The 21,105-nt window shown below is 40.3% G+C and overlaps 1 protein-coding gene across 1 annotated transcript; it reads right to left on the minus strand.

The window, feature by feature from the left end:
* Nucleotides 1–1,513: 1,513 nt before the first annotated feature.
* Nucleotides 1,514–19,487, minus strand: dhtkd1 (dehydrogenase E1 and transketolase domain containing 1). The gene is made up of 17 exons (XM_060886317.1): nucleotides 19,224–19,487; nucleotides 18,840–18,992; nucleotides 18,496–18,707; nucleotides 15,565–15,759; nucleotides 13,182–13,451; nucleotides 10,716–10,887; nucleotides 9,115–9,313; nucleotides 8,716–9,028; nucleotides 7,050–7,134; nucleotides 6,776–6,915; nucleotides 6,436–6,586; nucleotides 5,885–5,991; nucleotides 5,598–5,762; nucleotides 4,562–4,644; nucleotides 4,296–4,465; nucleotides 2,254–2,339; nucleotides 1,514–2,127 (listed from the first exon to the last, which is right to left on the minus strand). The coding sequence occupies exons 1-17, from the start codon at nucleotides 19,405–19,407 to the stop codon at nucleotides 2,026–2,028; spliced, it is 2,787 nt and encodes a 928-aa protein (XP_060742300.1). The 5' UTR covers nucleotides 19,408–19,487; the 3' UTR covers nucleotides 1,514–2,025.
* Nucleotides 19,488–21,105: the final 1,618 nt, after the last annotated feature.

Here is a 21,105-nt window from a genome sequence, read left to right on the forward strand (position 1 = left end):
GTTGAAGATTAACCCATCAGTGGTTAATCCCATCAGTATTTCTGTCTTGTTGAACTTCTGCATGCTCAAGAAGAGTCAACATTGACATGACTATCAAGATTCTACCTGCATGGTGTAAACTCACCAAAGACATTTGAAACAAATCTAAATTCGATTTGCTAAAACCACTTCGCATGACATCCAACAAGAACGTTAGCCTTGTTGTAAATGTCATCTGACATAAAAACAGGTGCCACATCTATTCCATGAATAGCAACTCAATGTTTTGGAGGCAGCAACCATTTTATTTCATAAAACTAACAAATAAGGAATGACATTAGAAATTCTATGAGTAAGACAGCAACTGGATTTCTGTCTGTCTGACTGAAAGCACATTTCGCTATAAGTGTAACTGTACGTGCTTAAAACATTACAAGAATACAATCTACATAAAAGAGTCATGATCAATGAAAAGATGTAAAAATTTGAGTCAGTGGGGAATCAACGAAATACATTACACTAAACAAACAGAAATACATTTGCACTTCCCAAGCCAAGTCCCCTTGCTTTCCTGGATAATCCCACTGTAGATTTGTACCTTCTAAGAAATCTTGTGGCTTTCCAAGGACCTTAATTCACTATGTGATCACACTGAACATGACCATCCTTTTAACACGCTATGCTAGTTCTGCGTCTTTACTTATCTACAGCTGTATAACGTAACGAATTATAATCCCGATATCTGGCGTCAACCAGAAGAGGATGAGTTTCCTGTTGATTTTGGTTCCTTTTAAGGTTTCTGAGATTTGGTTCGTTCGTCTGGGATATAAATCTGCATCTGGATTTCCATAACCAAACTCAGAACTACCAGCTATGCATAAGGTACAAGCGAGGTCACATAAAATCTTTATTTTTCTCAGTTTAGTTCCTTTAAATGTACATCAGTGGTTCTAGAACAAAACAGGAGATATAAATCAAAATGTAGTCAATTACAGCAGAATTGCAGACTCGAAATTATGTATGAAAAAGAAATCTTATAATTACAAAGTGCTTGATCCCACATGTAAAATATTTTAAACAAAGAGCAGAGGGTCCAGTGCCAGTGCCAGTTTCTTTACGATGAGTTAGAAATATTATTGATGAAATATTGTTCACATAACATATAATAACATAATATATATTATATATCCTAACATTTAGCTGCAACCAGAGAAAAAAAATAACATGTTCATCTCTTTATTTTTATTCTTCTGCTGTTTTATTAGGCACACTCATATATCTATCTATCTATCTATCTATCTATCTATCTATCTATCTATCTATCTATCTATATATATATATATATATATATATATATATACACACACACACATATATACATATATATGTGTGTATATATATATTATATACGTATATATATATATATATATATATATATATACATATACGTATATATATACACACACACATATATATATATATATATATATATATATATATATATATATATATATATATATATATATATACACATACACACACACACATACATACACACACACACATTATAAAAGGGAGAAACATCATGGCAGTGAAAACTTTCACTGCTGTAGCCCTTGCTTATGGAACATTGATAGAAAATTGTACAATTTAGCACCACCTGCTTTATATCATGTAAAGATTACTATTGTTCTATGTGAACCGAAGTAACAGTATTGGCGTTTCTGGGATTGCTTTCTGTAATATAAAATCTGTTAGGGATTTAAAATACTTTGCACCACCGCAGGTGTTTGGTTTGTAGGTTGTTTCTAACACTATCTATAAATCCAACATTTTGTTCTATACCATTTCTCAGTTTAAAAGACTTTTAAACAGTACAGAATACTTTCCAGCATTCACTGACTCTTCACTGTAGATCATTTTAATATCATTTAATACATAAAATAAAATTGTGGCACAGATGCTGACTGGGAGAATTGCTCTGATGCAGCTGTACCGTACGTCAGGTGCCACACTGGGCAAAGCCGGGTTAGGGCTTTATGCGTATCAGGAGAAAGAGGCTGTAAGAATGGCCTCATGCTGCTGATGGTGAAGAGTACTGATACCCACAGCAGGAGCAGGAAGAGGAGGCCTACTGACTAACCGCAGCTAGGTGAAGAAAATGCAAGGGAAAAAAAGAAGACAGCAGTCTGTTACTAAGAACTGTATAAATGTTGTACAGAAGATAAGTGGAATAAAAAAATACTAAAAAAAAAAAAAGGTACACATCCTCACCTTACGGGCAAGCTGTTTTTCGAATCGGGGAGACACAAAAAACCAGCACCCCATGTTCTGTGGCTCTTCTTGGCTCCAGATAAACTCTATAAGTAAAAAGTTTAAAATATAAGCTTTAAAAGTGGATTAGAAATGATTGTGTTACTGCACCGAGCACAAACCTGTATATCCGGTTTCAGAGATGCACTGATCACTTTTTCAGGTGATATATGATATGGCCAAATGTTTGTGGACACCTGACCATCACGCCTACATGTGGTTCTTCCCAAGAGTGTTGCCACAAAGTTATGCAAACAGTTGTATAAGATGCATCTGTATGGTGTATTATTACAATTTCCTTCACTGGAACTAAAAGGCCCAAACCTGAACCATCCTGACAATGCGCCTGTACACAAAGCGAAGCTTATGTTAAAACGGTTTGTTAAGTTTGGAATAGAAGAAATTGAGGGTCCCTCACAAAGCCCTGACCTCATCACATTTAAGCAGTGTTGTATAAAGTACTAGAAAGCAATACTTGAGTAAAAGTACAAGTATCGTACTAGAAAAAGACTTTGGTAGGAGTGAAAGTGACCTTTTAGAATATTACTCAAGTAAAAGTCTTAAAGTATCTGATATTTACTGTACTTAAGTATCAAAAGTCATTTTCTGATATTTAATGTACTTAAGTATTTGAAGTAAAAGTAAAAAGTAAAATTTCAGTGATTTTCGGTAGGCATAAGAGACACTTCATCCGGTAGAAAGATTCATTCATTCCAATGTACAGAAACATTTCTTGCAAATACAGCCACGGGTGTATAACGTTATCTTCTTCAGCCTGTTCATCACTATCGTCGGGGTGGTCGTCTACGACAGAGGTGGCTAAACCGCGGCTCCCGAGCCGCATGCGGCTCTTTGCCCGGTTTCATGCGGCTCTTACGTTCATATCGAAGTTTGTGTGTCTTTTTATTGTGCGTGTTCGCTTCGCTTGAGTTAAATATGGTATTTTCGTCAAACGCGCCTGTGAGTGGGATGAAAATACCTCAAAGTTTCCCAGTAGGAGCAAGATCATTTAAGTAAACAATTTGTGTCAAGTTCGCTCTCAAAATGGCAGGGAAAAAAGGTGATGATCATGTGTGCCCATGTGTATGATGTGGCTCTTTGTGGTAACACAGAAAAAATGTGGCTCTGTTGTGGCTCGGGTTCAGTTGTGCTTCCGCCTCCTTTTGGCAACATTACGCCGAAATAGAGCGTGCGGAGCTGCGTAACGCAATCTAGGAGCAGTGATTCGCCAAACCTCCCTTATTGCAGTCGCAATTTTATTATTTTTTTATTTTGTAGTAACGAGTAACGAAGATGCTTAGTGGAAATATAGCAGAGTAAAAGTAAACATTTTATCTAGAAAATGTAGTGGAGCAAAAGTGAAAGTTGACATAAATTTAAATAGCGAAGTAAAGTACAGATACGTGACATTTCTACTTAAGTACAAATACTCCGTTACATTACAACACTGCATTTAAAGGATAAACCGGGATGCAGACTGTGCTCCAGACTTCCTTACAGATCAATGTCTGATCTCACTAATGCTCTCGTAGCTGAACGAGCAAATCCCCACAGCGACGATCCAACATCTAGTGGAAAGTCTTCCCAGAAGAGAGGAGCTTATTATAACAGCAGAAAGATTAAATCAACAAGCACATATGGGTGCAATGGTCAGGTGTCCACAAACTTTTGGCCATACCGTGTACTTCACTGTGCATCAGTGGGAAAGTAAAATGCAGTCATCACAGGCATGTTGACAATGAGATTTAAGACAATATGTGTAAATGATCTAGATTATATCAGTCAGTAAAAACCCACCATCATGTTGTAAAACATCAGATACTGGCTCTAATACTCCAACACGTGTAACAGAATGCCTCGGCTCTACCACGTGCGTCATGGATACTATTGTTTGTGTTTGAATTTTAACAAGGAAGGTATTAAAAGAAAAATGAAATAAAATCTATAAACCCTGATTGTTTAGCTGGTTTGGAAAATATATAGGAAGAATGTCAAGGCCTCACCTTTGGCATTGCTGTATTTGCTGAGCTCCTGCTGTAGGGCATCTGTGGGGAAAGGGCAAAGCTCCTCTACTCTGATCAGCGCCGTGTTCTTACATGCCTCAGGCATGGTCTCTCTTTGTTTCAGCAGTGCATAATAGTGCTTGCCTGAGCAGAGCAGCACTCGCTGCACACTTGCACACATCAGGGACAATGTAGGGATTATTCCATGTTTACAGACGGGTTCCGTCGTTATATAGTTTAAGAGTTAAACACAACGAGATTCTTACCTCTCAGGATTTACAGAGGTGTCACCGATTACAGGCTTGAAGGAAGTTCCAGGTCCCATTTCCTCCAAGCTCGACACTGCCCCCTTGTGTTACACAGAATAAAACACAAGTCAAGTTGGCTTTTATTGTCATTCCTCTCTATAGATTGTATACACTGGAAACTAATGCCCCTTTTTCCACCGAGGCAGTTTGAGTGCTGGTTCGGAGCCTAATTTAGAACCAGTTCTTTCTTTTTCGACAGCCAAAGCACCGGCACTGAACCAGGAAAAGTGGTTCTTAAGTAGCATCAAAACGTTGCTGGTCTAGACTTAAGAACCGCTTGTGTCAGGGGCTGGGGGCGGGGCTACTGTTAGCGCATTTGATAATATACCTTACGTATACTAATGTTTAATACACTTTTACTTTACCGCGATATGATACATTATCAGCACACATGATAGTAAGTAGCTACATGCTAAGGCTAAGTTTTTTCTGTGTTAATGATAAAATAACGTTATGTACTTTCTCGATTACAGCCTCCGTTTATACAGATTACATGGAGCTGCACGTACACGTCGGATTCGCCGCGTTTGGGTGTTAATGTAGGTTCACAAAGCCATGAGCATTAACAGTAAAGCAACATCCGCCATCGTTGATGTGTTTGTGTTTGCCGCTGCTGCGCTAACGTTGCTGTGTAACGTGACACGTGTACAGTGACGTCAGACTCGGCTCTGTGATGCTCTCTAGCCGATGGAAAGACAAACCGGTTCTTACAGTTTCGCCAGTGGAACCAACTTTGAACCAGCACCTGGTTCTTTTTGGTGGAAAAGGGGCATAAATGTCGTTTCTCCAGAACTATAGCGCAACAGTACAGAAGACTACATAAAGTACGCTATGTAGATGCACAACAGTGTGAGACGAGTGCAGAAGAATAAATACACAGAACTGTGAACTGTAGAGCAGCAGCAATACGATTAGTTCTCTATCAAGTGTCTAATCAGCTGGTGTACGCTGAGCCAACAAGTGATGATGGATAATCATCCAGTGCAGAACTCACAGAAAAACGCAGCAGTGTTTTGGGGGATGCCACGATGAGTGGTTTGCGGAAGTTTCGGATCATTTGTCTCCTTAGCAGGTGGAAGTACTGAGCCGGAGTTGTTGGATTCACTACGGCCATATTTACTACGTCACCGTCGACGCCTTCCTCCCTACTGTCACACAGCTGTTAGGGGAGAAAAAGTGGCTTAATAATAAAACGACCTGACAATCAGTAAAGCAGGTTCTAGACGTTTCTAAAGTTTTTGTGTCATGAACAGAGTTTACTTTAATACTTTCACTACTCACTTGTAAGAAACGCTCGATGCGGCAGGACGAGTGCTCGGGTCCGGCTCCGTCATAGCCGTGTGGAAGCAGGATGACGATGCCGCTCTGCAGCAACCACTTTGCCTCGCCTAGTAGAAAAAAATCATTTTGTATGGATATACTTGTTTCTTTCCTGGTATGAAAGCGCAAGTCCTTAATTGCTAAAGGAGTAGCAGTTATGCAAATCAGTAGACTTTGTGTGTCGGCCTGGGAAAACTTTTTCTGAAAACTACATGCAAACTGAATCAAGTTACCTTAAATTAGAGGGGTTGTGGTAGCCTAGTGATTAAGGCGTTAGACTACTGATCAGAAGGTTGTGAGTTTGAATCCCAAGATGCCACTTCTGGGCCCCTGAGCAAGGCCCTTAACCCTCAATTGCTCAGTTGTATAAATTAAAATAAAAATGTACGTCACTCTGAATACTGGTGTCTGCTAAATGCCAAAAATGTGGGTTTTCCCAAGCTTCCACATAATTAAGACAATTATTACAGAGTTAAAGTGTCGAAGCTATTATTTATTTTTTTATTTTTTACCTCCAGAGATAAAAGTGTCAAAGATGATTTGGGCTCCATTGAAGAAATCCCCAAATTGAGCTTCCCATATGGGCAGCAGTTTTGGCTGTTCAATACTCATTCCGTACTCAAAACCTAACACTGCCTCTTCAGACAGTGCGCTGTTACACACCTGAAACACAACACAACACACACACACACACACACACACACACACAGCGCATCCACAATATCAATCCACATGCAGTACAGAAAACACAATTCATTCACTATAAAGCGATGGCAGTATAAATTGGAGTAAAAGCGTAAACAATGATTTGAATAATTACAGGGTTGATGTGTTGATTTGTGTTAATCTGACCTCCAGATGCCCTTTTTGTTGCGGGTCAATGTGATTGAGAGGGATGTACATGTCATTGGACTCCTGGCACACAACCATGGCATGACGCTGACTGAACGTACCACGGCCAACGTCCTGTCCACTTATCCGCACGTCAAAGCCTGCAGAAAAAACAACATTAGAAAATACTAGAAAAATGAAGCAAAATTGGGCTGGATCTGAGCGTTCATTAAAATAAAGCCTAAAGATTTATGTCTGTAAACGCAAACGTAAACGTTGTAAACGCTTTGCTTACCCTGACAGAGAAGCGTGCCGAACGCCAGCGCCTCAGCGGTGGACCAGTCCAATGCAGCTCCTGCTTCAAGTTTCTGCAATCTCGACTGAGATGTTTGATGAAAAAGCAGATTCAGTCGATTGCCAGCAACACCAGAGACACAAACAAATGTAGTCAACGTATTTTGTCAACAAATTAAATCCATTTCTTTCCTATTACATACTGTAAGAAGAGTAGATGCAACTAATCAATGCATATTGTAGATGTGCTGCGGTCTGTAACACTCAGTGATGTCACATCTGTATTCTTTGAAGCTGGAGAGTTCCATCAGCTTCCAGCATTACAATGAGTGACACAAACAAAGGCTATATAAGTGCTTCACACAGGAAGGAAAACTTCTTAAAACTTAAAGTTGATAATGTTAACAGTTACAAGATATTCTAAGTTATCAGAATATCAGAAATCCAGGGTTTCCCGCAGCACTTTGCAGTTCGGGCGGCCCGCCTAAGCTGGGAAACCCTACCACCTTAACTAGGTCGTCCAAAAAAAAAATTCCGCTGCACAAAAGGCCGTCAAGTGCATCTCGGAGAATAGCGCGGACGCGCTTCACACGGCCGAAATGAGAGAAAGACGTGGTCCGTCACGGTCTGGAGGATAACTAGCCAGTTCAGGGTTCCCACTCTTTTTCAGAGATCATTTTCCAGGACTTTTCCAGGACATTTCAAATTTAGCAAAAAAAAAAGACAAGGATCACAGATTCATGGCCTAAAGTAATATGTTCTTCTCTCCAGAAGTCTTAAAAACAACGTACACTTTATGGCTATTACTTAACTATACTTTTAAAGACAATTTGTCATGTGAATGAAATTTCAACATTTATAAAATAAAAAGACCACACATATTAATACCCTTTCCTTTCTCAGGCCAATGCCGTCATACATGCTTTAGTTTGCTGTGCATTCCCCTTACACATGATATTCAGATTAACAAGGTTAATATAACCTGCTTACCCGTCACCATTTGCTGAAAACATTCGAGCACTTAAACCATTCCTAGCGCCTGAAACCGCCAACACAAGACAGCGTCATCAGTCACAGCGAGATTAAACAGCATAACAAAAAACCCGTCAAAACTCAGCGTCCCTGAACAGAGCGTTTTCTGTTACTAACGTTAATTTAGTGGAAAAATAGTTTCGACCAGGTGTAAACTGTTCTTTAAATGATCAAGAACATTTAAAAATAAGAATTTTCCAGGACAACAAGATTTTTTCCAGGACAGTTTATGTTTTCTCTCATTTTCCATGTGTTTTCCAGGACTGGAACATTGGTCATTAATTTTCCAGGATTTCCAGGACGCGTGTGAACCCTGCAGTTGATAAAACGAGTGTCCGCAAAATTTGGAATGTTGTTTTGCACTTTCTTATTTATTATTATGTGTTATTTAAATTTTATAATTAGTGTTAAATAAATAATTGTTAAATGTAGTACCGATGATACACAGCTATATGTTTCGAATAGATTATTCAAAAGACCACCGCACAACTTTTAAATGGATCTGAGCATCAAATTAAAAGATTATTCTTCCTTCCTGTAATTTGGATTTTCATTGAAACCTCACAAAATGGCAGTTACATAAACAAGCATAGGACACAAAGAAAGAAAAGTTAAAAGAGCTATAAAACCTGTACCTTTATATGCGTCTTCAGGAGGTGACTGTGAACCTGGATCTCCTCAGGGATCTCCACAGTCTTTGCCCCCACATACTGAAGCAGGGGAACGGCCACGCCGGTGTCCCAGGAGGAAACTCTGTTCTGTGGCTCTGTCAGATCGTGCCAACGACCCTGCAGGTTGGTGGGTGGAGGGCTATAGAAAGTCATGTTGGCCAGACGGTCACTGAGCAAGGAGTAGTGGGCTGTTTTAATCTGACTGCGTTCCTCTTCAGTCATCAATCCCTCTGAGATCAGCTGGTCAGTGTAGGAATCTGGGATGCTCTTCCTTGAGCTACCAAAACGAAGTATACCGGTTGATTTACAATTATAATGAAAGCATGGCCCAAAATTTGAAGCCAGGACAGAGTGAGAGCTCACCGGATGATTTTGTACATGGCAGGGTTTGTGAAGAATGGCTCGTCCAGCTCATTGTGTCCCCACTGCCGGTAACACAGCAGGTCCACTATAACGTCCTTCCTGAAGAGTCTCTGATACTCCACAGCTAACCGCGTGGCTCTGAGGACCTCTTCAGCATCATCGCCATTCACATGGATCACGGCACAACCCACCATCTTACCTGAAAGAAACGCCATGAGTGTGTGATGCAGCAGATTACAAGTAAAGCTACATTACTGTAGTAAAGCTCATTTATTTCTCAACACTGAGGGAGATATAATCCTACACGTGACTCTAATACACTCAGTTCTGCAGACTGCATCTTTTAATTTTAGTATTTACTAAAACAAATATAAGAATAAGGGGGGGGACACGGTGGCTTAGTGGTTAGCACGTTCGCCTCACACCTCCAGGGTTGGGGGTTCGATTCCCGCCTCCGCCTTGTGTGTGTGGAGTTTGCATGTTCTCCCTGTGCCTCGGGGGTTTCCTCCGGGTACTCCGGTTTCCTCCCCCGGTCCAAAGACATGCATGGTAGGTTGATTGGCATCTCTGGAAAATTGTCCCTAGTGTGTGATTGTGTGAGTGAATGAGAATGTGTGTGTGTGTGCCCTGCGATGGGTTTGCACTCCATCCAGGGTGTATCCTGCCTTGATGCCCGATGACGCCTGAGATAGGCACAGGCTCCCCGTGACCCGAGGTAGCTCGGATGAGCGGTAGAAGATGAATGAATGAATATAAGAATAGAAACAAAACTAAAACTACACAACAATCAATCCAGATATCTATGGATAAGATCTATGTGTAAATTCATACTTTCTTACATACTAGCTGTTAATTATTCAATATATTCTGAGCACATTTTGCATAAATAAATAAGACCTTTTGCCAAATAGTTTTCCGTTTAAGATGCCTTCTCTTTCATGTCATGTCAGGTTGTACTTTTGTACAAAACAACAATTTATGCTTCTTTCAACACTGACCAACTTTTTTTCTTCAAATCGACTAAAGTTTTTCTAGTCCAGCTCCAGTTGGATTAAGCTTCATGAAGATTTCGGACATTTGAGGAAAAGCTGAAGACCCCATGAGGACTTTGAGGAGAACAACTTCTTAATCAATACACAAAATGACATTCTACATATGCTGGATCTCCATCATTGAGTATTTGAAGGCTTCGGCACAGAGGAGATGGTGTTGAATCAATTAATGAGCTCAACTCAGATGATGAGCTAATTTATGAGTTGCTCATGAGCTCCTGGTTACACGACTCCAACTGACTGTAGAAAGGACATTATTTATAATCACACACACTGGTGTTTATGATCATTTATATTCACACCCTCCTGTCTCACCCAAACGAGGATGAGGTTCCTCTCAAGGTTTCTTCTTCATACCGTCTAAGGGAGGTTTTCCTTGCCATAATTGCCTCAGGCTTGTTCATTAGGGATAAATAGGGATATATTTTACCTTCTACTGTATGAAGCTGCTTTAAGACATTGTCCATTGTCAAAAGGGCTATACAAATAAACTTGAATTAAATTGAATTGCATCACCGATCTGTGCAAAGAGTTGGTCCTCAAACCTACCAATATCACTGCAATATAAGGAGGAGCGGGCTCTTTCAGACGGAGTGGTATAGCCCACTTGATTGTTCACAATAAGGTGAATACTTCCACCGACTCTGAAGTGAGGGAGATTTGACAGGGTGAAGGTTTCTGGTACAATTCCTTGCCCGGAGAAGGAGGCGTCACCGTGAACCTGAAGATATAAGGAAGAGATAACAGAACATTAGAGACGTCGTCTGACAAAATTTGTAATTCAAACAAAATACGCACAAAAAATTCTTTGTTGAAGAAGAGAAAAAATTCTACGTTATTATATCAAAAGAATGTTTAATAAGTTGACATTCAATCATTCATTCATTCATTCATTTTCTACCGCTTATCCGAACTACCTCGGGTCACGGGGAGCCTGTGCCTATCTCAGGCGTCATCGGGCATCAAGGCAGGATACACCCTGGACGGAGTGCAAACCCATTACAGGGCACACACACACACACACACTCTCATTCACACACTACGGACAATTTTCCAGAGATGCCAATCAACCTACCATGCATGTCTTTGGACCGGGGGAGGAAACCGGAGTACCCGGAGGAAACCCCCGAGGCACGGGGAGAACATGCAAACTCCACACACACAAGGTGGAGGCGGGAATCGAACCCCGACCCTGGAGGTGTGAGGCGAACGTGCTAACCACTAAGCCACCGTGCCCCAATAAGTTGACATTAATTAACACAAATATAATTAATTAATTACTAGACATTTCTTGTGGCAAGACAATTAAGGCATGTACTTTCTTCACAAGTAGAATGCAAAAATATTAAGAGGATATTGACCTTCATATTAAATTTGAACAGTCAAATGAAAACTTGTTTTGTTTAAACAGTCACAAGTGTGTGTCATTTTCCTCCATGAACAACTCATTCAGTACAAACGTTTTCTTAATGAGTGTCTGGATTCCTTTTGAAATCCTCCTGTTGTTTATGCACCATCTGTTGTATTTCTTCATCCAACCGGAACGTCTTTCCTCCCAATGCCTCCTTTAGTGGTCCAAAAACAGGATGCTGCTGATTGCTGATGACTCATGTAAAATTACAGCTGTGTCGAATCTGTTTCTCAAATTTATGTTGCACTTTAAGGTTATTATTCGACTTCTCGCTACTTGAGAAAATTTATAAAAAAAAAAGTAGTAAAGGAAGAAGAATAGGAAGAGGCAGAAGAAAAGGAAGAAGAAGAAGAAGAAGAAGAAGATGAGTGAGAAGAAGAAGGTGAAGAAGGTAAAGAAGAAGAAGAAGATGAGGAAGCAGAAGAAGAAGGTGAAGAAGAAGATGAAGGAGAAGAAGAAGAAGAAGAAGAAGAAGAAGAAGAAGAAGAAGAAGAAGAAGATGATGAATGAGAAGAAGAAGGTGAAGAAGAAGGTAAAGAAGAAGAAGAAGAAGATGAGGAAGCAGAAGAAGAAGATGAAGAAGATGATGAAGGAGAAGAAGAAGGTGAAGAAGAAGGTAAAGAAGAAGAAGAAGATGAAGAAGCGAGAAGAAGAAGGTGAAGAAGGTAAAGAAGAAGAAGATGAGGAAGCAGAAGGTGAAGAAGAAGAAGAAGAAGAAGAAGAAGAAGGTGAAGAAGAAGAAAAAGAAGAAGAAGAAGAAGAAGAAGATGATGAAGGAGAAGAAGAAGGTGAAGAAGAAGGTAAAGAAGAAGAAGAAGATGAGGAAGCAGAAGAAGAAGATGAAGAAGATGATGAGTGAGAAGAAGGTGAAGAAGGTAAAGAAGAAGAAGATGAGGAAGCAGAAGAAGAAGATGAAGAAGATGATGAAGGAGAAGAAGAAGGTGAAGAAGAAGAAAAAGAAGAAGAAGAAGAAGAAGAAGAAGGCGAAGAAGAAGAAGAAGAAGAAGAAGAAGAAAAAGGCGAAGAAGAAGAAGAAGAAGAAAAAGAAGAAGAAGATGAATGAGAAGAAGAAGAAGAAGAAGAAGGTGAAGAAGGTAAAGAAGAAGAAGAAGAAGAAGAAGAAGAAGGTAAAGAAGAAGAAGAAGAAGGTAAAGAAGAAGAAGAAGGTAAAGAAGAAGAAGAAGAAGAAGAAGAAGAAGAAGAAGAAGAAGGTGAAGAAGAAGAAAAAGAAGAAGAAGAAGAAGAAGGTGAAGAAGAAGAAAAAGAAGAAGAAGAAGAAGAAGGTGAAGAAGAAGAAAAAGAAGAAGAAGAAGAAGGTGAAGAAGAAGAAAAAGAAGAAGAAGAAGAAGAAGAAGAAGAAGAAGAAGAAGAAGAATTAGTTGCAGCCAGGCAGTTGTACTTCTACATACATTTTCAGTAACATGTTCAGATACATTTTCTTTTCAGGAAATAAAACTATATCCTGGAAGAACAGGTTTCTTTGCCCTGATTATATAAACAGTGCTGTAAAGATCAGTCCAGTTTAAAATTCCATGCCATGAAGACAGAGCTGAAACACTTCTGCTGATATGTTACCTGGTTACACAAATCAGTATACAGCATACCTGCAAACAGATGACTTTGTCTCCAGGCCTAGCGTCGCTGTCGCTGGAATAATCGCCATCCTTTTTAACCTGTTGGCGGCTGCGAGTTTTGCCCTGAGTGACGGGGTTAATGGCCTCCAAATGGGACGGGTTGGGTAGCATGGTCACGTGGAGCGGGTGAGCAGCGCCGACTTCCAGGTCCACAGAAGAGGTGAGGTGAGAGAGGACATCCCCGATGGCGGGAGAGTTCTCTGGGAATTCGCTGAGACCTCTCATTTTACGGAACATCAGCTAGAGTAAGAAAAGGTGAGATAGAAAATGGGACAGTGTTGGAAGAGACTCAGAACCTTACTGAGGCTTGGGCTTAAAGCTTCATGACATGTGATTCTTCAAAAAAATATCGTCGCTGTCGGGCGGAAACCTCGTATGTCCAGATTTGGTCGATTTCATATTTTTTCACATATCGATGCTATTGGTCAGTCCCCACGTGGGTCTGTTATTTTTACAAGTTATTAACCAATCTAAAGTCTTGAAAATAGCTTGAGCACAAATCTCATCACTCCATTGGACACTTCAACTGTCCACCTCTTCCTCACTCTGCGGGAGAGCTTCACGGCATATTTCTCCTCAAGAAGAGTCGCAACGAATCAACACGTCTTCTGAGGTAAATGTCTTCAAAACACTGGGCTCAAAGAAAAAAAAATCTTGACCCCCGCTAGTTCTGGTGCTCGTCTGAGGACAGGAATTTAGCGCAAGACAATCCACTGCAACGCGGACTAAACCCTGTGCACTGCAGATAAGGTACGGCGTTTTTTTAAATTTCCTGAAAAATAACGATTTTGGAGATACGAGGATTCCGTCTGACAGCGACGATATATATAAATTATGCATGTAAACTATAAGGTATTATATGTTAATCAATGTAACCTCAGCATAACCTGTCAGTGACACTTTTTTGACAAATATTTGGCCCACATTGTAGCTAGACTGGTTCTGAATTTGCTTGGGCTGTCAGGACTCAGCCCGGACTTTGGCCATGTGCTTTTTTGTTTACGTTCTGTGTTCACGTATCTGCCCCACCCTTGTCTTTTCCTCCCTGCCTCTGCACACCTGTCCCTCATGTGTCATGATTATTATTAGTATTTAGTTAAGCCGCGTTGCCTTGTGCAGCGCGGAATCCTTTGTTTTGTCCTGGTGTCTTGTCTCGAGTCGGTGTCCATGTTCCGTGTTTTTTTTTTGTTAATAAACCTGTTTTTCTTTTAAGCTATCCTGCACTTGGGGCTTTTATCCCCACGTCCGTGACATGGGTTTCATTTTCAGTTTGCTTTTGTGTGCTCTGTTATCTGTGACTGCCATCAGGTCTCACATCATTTATTTCCCATGCAATCAAATGTTCCTAAAACCTTTCAACATCACTCAGATTTTGTATGAAATGTCATACAAACTATAGCGATACAGCATGTTTGGTGTTCTACTCCAACACTCCAGCTCCACTTCCAGTTAATTACTGTATCAACCTCGTTAAAGGAATCACTGTTGAATTAAAAGACAAGGTGTTTAGGACATGACAGGAAAAGTCCACCACTGGAAACATGGTGAAGAGTTCATTTGAGCCTGGAAGGTGTTATATGTAACTACTGAGTTAAACAAGTGCTTTCAGAAATGCTGGTAATAAATGTATTCATTTATTTTTACATGCTGAGACAAACATCTGGGACCAAAGTCAAAATCAACGAGGAATCTGAGACCTTTCTGCATGGTATTATTTTACATCCTAATCCCCTTTTATTTGACCTTTTTTTATTTTATTTCACAGACCCTGTATCTTCTGCCAGCTGTCTGGATTTGTACTTCATGCTTTATTTTAGTATGTTAATATCCCCCTCCTGGGTCTGAGCATGTTGTCAGACTTTGCCTGCTGTGTATCGCTGCATGCTGGCTCGTCAAATTCTGAATGAGTTGCAATTTTTTTGTACAGGACGAGATGTTTCACTGCTCTACAACTGTTGTTGTGCATTTCCCAGCTTACATTTAAAACCATTTCCAGAGCAATGTTTTACTAAAATTTATATTAAAGTGGTTTCTTTATCATGTGTCATGGATTTTATCGCAGACACTTCAGGAAAAGATCGTTTCACTTTATATTTTAATATATATGTTGGGTTGTTGATTGGAGGATGAGGGTTTAAGCCCCAGCACTGCCTATCTGCCACTGTTGGGCCCTTAAGTGAGGCCCTTAACCCTCTCTGCTCCAGTGGTGCAGCTCCAGCTGTTTCATGGCTGACTGACTCCAACCTCCAAAGTTGAGATGTGTAAAGAAAGAATTTCACTGTGCTGTAATGTTTATGTGACAAAGAAAACGGTTACATTATTTACAGCCCTTCTTCCATTGTTTTCTACTCACCTCAGGTGGGAAGTGCAAAAGTCCAGTAAGCAAGTTGAGGCGTCCGCGGTGAGGCATTCCCATTACCACATCCGTTACGCCGCTCTTCGCAGCCGAATGGAAAAGCTCGAGGAAAAATCCCATCATGCTCTCTGCTCCCTCTCCTCCGTACCGCTTCACTGTGGCAAACTTGGTGCCAAGAAAGTGGTCAAATTCCTATAATAATTAAAAAGAAAAAAATCAGTGCTATAGTCAATTTCCTATTAAAAGGCCTTTGAGACATTTAAGAGATTTTCCAGGGTTTTCTCTCAGATTAGAATAAAACAAAATGAATAAAAATGAAACAAGTTGGATTTCACGATGCATGAATTAACTTAATTTTGTTAGCTTGTTCGTTCATCTTCAGTAATCTCTTTATCATGCTCACAGTTGCAGTAGATCTGAAGCCAATTCCAGGAACACAAAGTAACAATGCTGGTTAACAATCTGGTTGGGATGACAGTCTATCACGGGGCATCATGTGCACACAAACAAACACACACACACACACACACACACACACACACACGCTTCAACACTTTGGGGCAATTTTAAGAAACCAATCAACCTAAAGGCAGGATTAAAATGAGTTAACACAAAACTGAAGAACCCAGATGAAACCGATATAGACACAAGGAGAACATGCACAGGAACTTCACAAACCCTCTGTAACCCCAGATCAGGAGTTTATTTATGTCGTATAGCATACATAAGGACGTAAGGTAATGAACTGAAAATGTCTATGTGCACTACAAATTACACAGGTTTTACTGGGAAAAGTCAGACATAATCAAATCAAATCAAATTTAATTTGGCACATAGACATACATATAGAGTATGACATGCAGTGAAATGCTTTTTACGTCTGTCCGGTATTCAAGCATAGAAAGGAATGGAATTAAGGATAAAAATAAACTACAAAGAATATAAAATATATTTGAAAATATATGTGAAAATATATGTATATACATAAATGCGTATAGTGGATATTGGCAGTATGAATAAAAAATGATTTAGTGATTGTCCTTAAAGTGTCCATGTGCAGTGTGGTGTGTATTAAAGTGGCACTGTGCTGTGCAAGTCCAGAGTTAAAGTGTCATAGTGCAAGAAAAGGTTGTGCAGAAAAAAGTGAAGATGGAGGGAGAGGTCCAGTACTAGATCCTGTGTGTTTTCTGGTTTAAACTCCGAATGGCCTGCGGAAAGAAACTTCTTCTCATTCTCTCTGCGTTTGCTTTCAAGAAACGGAAGCGTTTCCCTGAACGCAACAAAGAAAAGAGTCCATTGTTGGAATGACTGAGATCCTTTACAATCTTCCTGGCCCTGGTCCGGCACCGTGTGCTGTAGATGTCCTGCAGGTCAGGGAGCTCGGTGTGGATGGTACAGTACGTTCATCTGACCCCACCACCCTCTGGAGGGATCGCCTGTCCTGCATGGTGCTGTTCCTTAGTCTTGCTGATGTTCAGGAGAAGATTGTTCTCCTGGCACTATCTATCCAGGTTTTCAGTCTCCTGTAGGTAGACCGTCTCGTCGTTGTTGGAGATCAGGCCCACCACAACAGTGTCGTCAGCAAACTTGATGATGGTGGTGGAGTTGGAAGTGGCCACACAGTCATATGTGTACAGTGAGTACAGCAGGGGGCTCAAAACACAACCCTGGGGAGCTCCAGTGCTGAGGGTGAGGGTGGATGAGGTGTGTTTGCCCACCCGTACGGCTTGTAGTCTGTATGTCAGGAAGTTGGAGATCCATTGACACAGCAGAAGGCCCAGAGTACCAGGAACTCCAACTTAGAGGTGAGCGAGGAGGGAATTATCGTGTTGAACGCTGAACTGTAGCCCACAAAAAAGCATTTTTGCACAATTCCCTTTTCTGCCGTCCAGGTGGCTCATCGTAGTGTGGAGAAGATAAGCAATGGCGTCCTCAGTAGAGCGGTTATGGCGGTACGCAAAAAGTAGTGGATCCAGTGTGTCTGGTAGTGATGCAGTGATGAAGATTCTGACCAGTCTTTCAAAGCACTTCATCACTACTGAGGTCAGGGCTACAGGGCGGTAATCGCTGAGGCAGGCGAGCTGGGGTTTCTTCGGGACAGGAACAATGGTGGACTGTTTGAAGCATGAAGGGACAACAGACTGTTCCAGTGAGAAGTTGAATATATCAGTGAACACCGGTGCTAGCTGGTCAGCGCAGGCTTTCAGAACCCGACCTGTGATGCCATCTGGTCCTGCTGCCTTTCTGGTATTCACTCTCTCGAATGCCCTCCTCACGTCATGCTCCGAGATGGTGAACGTGTTTACTTCTCCAGCTCTGTCAGCGTGCATGCTGTTTGTGCTGCTAGCTCCGCTAGCGTGGTTAGCTGCAGCCTCGAAGCGAGCGTAAAAGATGTTTAGCTCGTCTGCCAGAGAAGCGTCCCTGTAACCGTGATACGTCTGCGTACGCTCAATTTATTCCTAAGTGAAACCTAAGACCAAACACCTTTGTATGGTTCACTACAGAAACTTGTAAAACCTGTATTCAGGCTTCATTAGAGCACAGACATTAATCAGCACAGATGAGGTCTTCGGTATAACTTAGCTGATGTTAACCGATATCAAACTCCGTATTAAAGAAACGACTCATTCTTAAAACCAAGCCTGTCTGAACCAGTGTCTGCTTTGATGCATTGACTAGTTTCTATTTATCTGTATCGGATCACTGAAGAAAAGTGCAACAAGGTCACATCCCTGATCAGCATGTTCTGATGAATCTAAAGGGAAGCTGCAAAGAGCTACATGTATAATTATAGAGTTAAATAATACTAAACTAACACCACTGTTAGTCAATACATCCAGCAGTTAAATAAGTTAATATTTAGTAAGAAGATCTGATTAAATCAGGTCGGTTAAATTTTAGGAGGTGGATTGTACCGGTATGTTGTACCTGAGATTCCAGCATGAGTTTTGCCAGCTGTCTCCTTTCTTCAGCAGTGAAGCTCTCCTTTTTCAGCTCCTCAAATCGATCAGCGAGCCACACTCTCTCTTCCAGACTGTCCAGCTGACTGGTTTCTATCGAGATCCTCCCGCAATAGGTGTCCTCCAAGTACGCAACCACCTCCTCTGTCCTGGCCTCCGCTTTCCCAAAGTGCCTCAAACCTGCATTAAGAACCAGAAACCACAGGAGCACAATAACGCAATGCAAAGCAAAGAGTTCACCTGGAATTACTTTTCGATCTCAAGCGTTAGATGACACGATTAGGGACGAATCCCCAAACATGAGATGTGTACCAGATGTGATCATGCTTCCTTGGAGGCTTCCTTTCAGGATGCTGATCTCTGGGATCTTGTCCATAACAGGCGAGTTGGGCATTAAAGGGTTAATCAGAGCAGCTTTGTGCCCATGTGTCCGATAGGCCTCCACCAACCTCGCCAAGCCATGATCTGTTTACACAAAACGAGTTCACAATCTCACATTGACTTCTGTCATTCAGACAGTAATATTACAGCATTACAGCACGTCATGAGGAGAAGCACGTGATCGCCTCAGACACAGTGACGTCACAATGCAATAAACAGATTCAAGATCATACGGAATAAACCTGTTACTAGTATAAGGTTAAATGTTTACTGTTTGTTTGGTGTGTAAACAAGTCGACTATAAGCCACACTGACCTTGATTAAGACATGAGTGTGTGTTCAGCAGCTCCTGTAACACGACATCCGGCTTTCCTCTCCGCGGTCTGTACCCAAAAACACCTCTCTCTGTGTGGTACAAAGCGACTAACGGTGCTCTAAACACCGCCAACGAATACCTACTAACTTTATGTAAACACTTTAACATGACACCGGCTGACATTTTGACTCTGATTCATTCAACTGAAAGCGACACTGAATCAACTACAGCTTGTACACGCCATAGGCAGAGACGAGGGGAGGCGACAGTTCTCTCGATTCCTATTGGCTGCACGAATGAGGGGCAAATTTAGTTACACGTTGCTGATTGGACTTAGGACTTGCCTGAATAAACCAATAAACAGACTCTATTACAATGTTATTCTGGTAACGTTATGTTAATTAGTCCTCAGGAATAATTATGTATTTTAATAATTATTATGAATCCCTAACAGGTAAAGCATAAAGATAAGATAAGACAAGATAAGACAAGATAAGATAAGATAAGATAAGACAAGATAAGATAAGATAAGATAAGACAAGATAAGATAAGATAAGACAAGATAAGACAAGATAAGATAAGATAAGATAAGATAAGACAAGATAAGATAAGATAAGATAAGATAAGATAAGATAAGATAAGATAAGATAAGATAAGATAAACCTTTATTCGTCCCACAATGGGGAAATTTCACTGTTACAGCAGCCAAGAGTAATAAAATGCAAATATATAAAAAGAATAGAGACATAATATAATAACCAGTATGTACAAAACAAAAAATATAAAAAAGATGTATATTGAACATTGGTAATATTGCACATTTTTCAAAATTTCTGTTATTGCACATGTTTAAAATAATTTGTTATTGTTTATTATTGCAGTTAAACAGTAATAACAGTGTGTAATTATGGTGACTGGTTCACTGGGAGCAGCTTTGATTGTACAGTCTAATAGAAGCAGGGAGAAAAGACCGTCTGTGTCACTCCTTCAGACACTTAGGATGTGACAGTCTGTCACTGAAGGACCTGCTCAGACCTGAAACCATTTCATACAGGGGGTGAGAGTCGTTCTCCAGCAATGATGATTGTTTTGCTACCATCCTCCTTTCTCCCACTTCCTGTACAGTGTCCAGAGGAATCCCCAGGACTGAGCTGGCCTTCCTGATCAGCTTCTCTCTTCCTTTCTGCAGTAGAGATGCTGCTGCACCAGCAGACCACACCATAGAATATGGCTGAGGCCACAACAGAGCCTAAAAAGGTCTTCAGTAGCTCTCCCTGCACTCCAAAAGACCTTAGTCTCCTCAGCAGAAAGAGTTTGCTCTGCCCTTTCTTGTAGATTGCCTCAGTGTTTTCTGTCCAGTCCAGTTTGCTGTTCAGATGAACACCCATGTATTTGTTAGCGTCCACTCTCACGATGTCCTTAAACATTCACCAGTACATAAAACATTATGTGTTAAGTTATATCTGATATATATATATATATATACACACACATTTATATGTAGACTATGACCTACGTATATATACGTATATACATATATACGTATATATACGTATATATATATATATATATATATATATATATATATATATATATATATATATATATATATATACACACACACATATATACATATATACATACACACACACACACACACACACACACACACACACACACACATATATATATATATATATATGTGTGTGTATATATACATGTATGCTTCTATGTGCACTATATATATATATATATATATATATATATATATATATATATATATATATATATATATATAAAATCATTAATGCTTTGAAGTCATCCTGATACTAGATTTTAAGTATTTTAAGAAAAGGTAGGTCTGGTTGGTGTTTAAATACT

The sequence above is a fragment of the Tachysurus vachellii genome, chromosome 14 (assembly GCF_030014155.1).
Source record: "Tachysurus vachellii isolate PV-2020 chromosome 14, HZAU_Pvac_v1, whole genome shotgun sequence".
NCBI classification, from domain to species: Eukaryota; Metazoa; Chordata; class Actinopteri; order Siluriformes; family Bagridae; genus Tachysurus; species Tachysurus vachellii.

Excerpts from the sequence above, each read along its gene's own strand:
- dhtkd1 (XM_060886317.1), bottom strand. The coding sequence starts at position 19,407 with ATGTCAGCCGGTGTCATGTTAAAGTGTTTACATAAAGTTAGTAGGTAT. Across the intron at positions 5,992-6,435 it reads TGACACTTTTATCTCTGGAG|GCGAGGCAAAGTGGTTGCTG; the intron begins GTAAAAAATAAA and ends TTTTTCTACTAG. Across the intron at positions 2,340-4,295 it reads CAAATACAGCAATGCCAAAG|AGTTTATCTGGAGCCAAGAA; the intron begins GTGAGGCCTTGA and ends TTTTACTTATAG.